Source organism: Dipodomys ordii, unplaced genomic scaffold (assembly GCF_000151885.1).
Source record: "Dipodomys ordii isolate 6190 unplaced genomic scaffold, Dord_2.0 Scaffold171, whole genome shotgun sequence".
Taxonomy (NCBI): Eukaryota; Metazoa; Chordata; class Mammalia; order Rodentia; family Heteromyidae; genus Dipodomys; species Dipodomys ordii.
In genome coordinates, this window is record NW_012267387.1 from 481,796 (window position 1) to 484,822 (window position 3,027).

The 3,027-nt window shown below is 41.1% G+C and overlaps 1 protein-coding gene across 1 annotated transcript in view; it reads right to left on the minus strand.

The window, feature by feature from the left end:
- Nucleotides 1-1,327: 1,327 nt before the first annotated feature.
- The window catches only part of LOC105998710 (vomeronasal type-2 receptor 116-like), a 17,152-nt gene continuing 15,452 nt past the window's right edge, over nt 1,328-3,027 (minus strand). Inside the window, 3 exon segments of the mRNA XM_013033499.1 lie at nt 1,328-1,388; nt 1,390-1,488; nt 1,490-2,189. Of these exon segments, the coding sequence (XP_012888953.1) occupies nt 1,328-1,388; nt 1,390-1,488; nt 1,490-2,189 (860 nt within the window).

The following is a 3,027-nucleotide window of genomic DNA, read 5'->3' on the forward strand; positions in this document are numbered from 1 at the left end:
CCATAAAGTTGTAAAGTTCGTTTTTTGATGTCTTGTACATCTCATTGTTGTAATGGGTCCACCTGCAGCCCTATTTAAACAATTTGTTTTTTCCCTTCCCCTCCACAAATTATACCAACATCAAATACAGTGAAAGCAGGGCTTATACCATGGAGGAAGTACATACAAAGCAACAAAGAAATTATCTTATAAATATGTTAGAAACAATCACAAGGAGGAAAGAACACTTGAATTCTTACCTTAGGGTTCATTTTGCCTAACAACAACTTGTCTGACAGTTTCTGTTTGTCTCAGACATACTATGGGACCTATGTTTCTTTGGGCCTGGCTTACTTCACTTAATGTAATTTTTGCAAGTCTTTCCATTTCCTAACAAATGGGGCAATGTCATTCTTTCTGATGGAGACATAGATTCCATTGTGTATATATAACACATTTTCTTGATCCATTCATCTACTGAGGGGCATCTGGGTTGGTTCCATATCTTAGCTATGGTACATAATGCTGCAAGCTACCAGCACAACTATGTTTGTTGCAGCATCAAATGTTTGTTCTTTCTTTCTTTCTTTCTTTCTTCCTTTCTTTCTTTTTTTATGTTGGTCATGGGGCTTGAACTCTGGGCTTGGGTGCTGTCCCTCAGCTCTTCAGCTCAAGGTGAGCGCACTTCCACTTGAGCTACAGTGCCACTTATGGTTTTCTAGTGGTTTACTAGAGAAAGGAGTCTCACTGCCTTTCCTGACAGGGCTGGCTTTGAACTGCAATCCTCAGCTGTCAGCCTTCTGAGTAGCTAGGATTACAGGTGTGAGCCACCGACACCCAGCCATGATTTTTTTTCTTTCTTGCGATTGTTTCTAACATATTTATAAGATGATGTCTTTGTTGCTCTGTATGTCCCTCCAACCCGGTATAACCCCTGCTTTCACTGTGTTTGATGTTAGTTTAATTTGTGGAGAGGAAGGGCAAAAACAAATCATTTAAATAGGGATATGGATGGACCCATTGCAACAATGAGATGTACAAGTTGTTATGAGGGAAAAAATGAACTTTACAACTTAAGGGGAGGGGGGAGAGAGGAAGGGTTGGGAAGGGGAAACAAAGGAGGAGGCAACACTGCTTAATAAAAAATGTACTCATTACCTTGCCCATGTAATTGTAACCCCTCTGTATGGTATTTTCACAATAAAAAATAAAAATAAATAAATGAATATGACAATAGAAATTAGCTAGAGATTTAGATCAGATCTTCTACATACAAATCAAACATATGAGTTCAATCTTAAGAAGGCTTATTTCTTCTACTATGTCTTTTATGCCTAAAGCCATGTAGTTAATTTCTAATTGGGATTAACAAAATTATATAACACTTTGGGCCAAGATGAAGCCTAAGAGCCCTCACCAGAGGCCAAGATGGAGTAGACCTCCACAGCCGCCATGACCTTCCCCTTGGCACTGTAATAGACAGATAGTAAGGTGAGCCACACACTACAGCATGCTGAAGGTCAGGAACTTGGCTTCATTGAAGGTGTCAGGCAGTTTCCTGGCCAGAAAAGCCATGGTAAAGCTGGACAGGGCCAGAAAGCCAAGGTATCCTAGGACACAGTAGAAGGCAGTGAGGGAGCCCTTGTTGCACAGGACAATGATATGACCATGTTCAGAGTGTGCATCGTTGTCCACAAAGGGAGGAGAAGTTCCCAGCCAGACTCCACACAGGGTCACCTGGATGAGGGTGCAGACTGGGATGATGAGGTTAGGGGCCCCTGATACCAGTAGCCACCTCATCCATCTCCCTGGAGAAGTGGCCTTGAAGGCCAGAACCACAGTCACTGTTTTGGCCAACACTGTGGAAATAGCCATAGTAAATACAATTCCAAAGGCAGTTTGCTGCAGGATGCAGGTGACTGTGTTGGGTCAGCCAAGAAACAGCAAGGAACAGAGAAAACAGAGGATGAGGGAGATGAGTCCGATGTAGCTGAGAGTCCTGTTATTGGCCTTGACAATGGCAGTGTCATGGTGTTTCACAAACAGCCCAAGAACAACAGCAGTGAGCATAGAGAAGCAAAGAGCCATGCAGGCCAGACCCATGCCCAAGGGATCTCCAAAAGCCAGAAAACTTGCAGCTCTCAGGAGGCACTGGGTTCTCTGTGTGTTAGCATACTGATGATCTCGACGCTTCACACACTGGTCCATATCTGATAAGATGAGTAAAGTACCATTAGTTCTTGGTTTGAATTTCCTTTTCTTCAAAGATATTAGCAACTTGTTTACTTAGGTGTAATCCTAATATGATCTACCATAGTGCCAGCACTGACTGTCACAAAGTCATTTTTGTGTCTTTGTTAAACCCTAACTTCCTCCCCATTCCTACTTCTTCAGTATTTAGGCTTTCTTCTTCAGCTTTTTTTTCTCCCAAGCATTATCACAGTGTTGATAACATGCTATTTGGAGTATTCTAATACCTTAATAACAATTTTCTACACTTTTTCTCACACTAACAAAATTGTGCAGATTTCTGCAATCTTATTGAAAATTGTAAGTAATGCAGCTTTCAATTCCCTACACATCTCTGTAAAAGAATAATTTTGTTCCTGTGGCACAGTCCTGGAATTCATCTCATTATATTGCTCTCTCCAACTCATCTATGAATTTGTAGGAACAGAGAAACCAGTCTTGGACAATCTATATTCGTGTTTCCTTCTTAAATGGAATCCCCCTTTCTGAGTTCTTGCTCTGTGTCATGAGCTGTTCTGGGCACAGACAAATGAATCTGTGTATGATCCATATTTTCTGTGTGGACAAATTGTAATTTTCATGATGATCATTGTTCTCAATAAGACTTGTGTTTAATTGAGATACCACCTCATCCCCAGTTATAATGGCTATAATCAAGAACTCTAATAACAACAGATACTGGAGAGGATGTGGACAGAAGGGAATCTTACTGCATTGTTGGTGGAAGTGTAAACTTGTTCAACCACTTTGGAAAGTAGTATGGAGGTTCCTCAAAAGACTCCACATAGAACTCCCCTA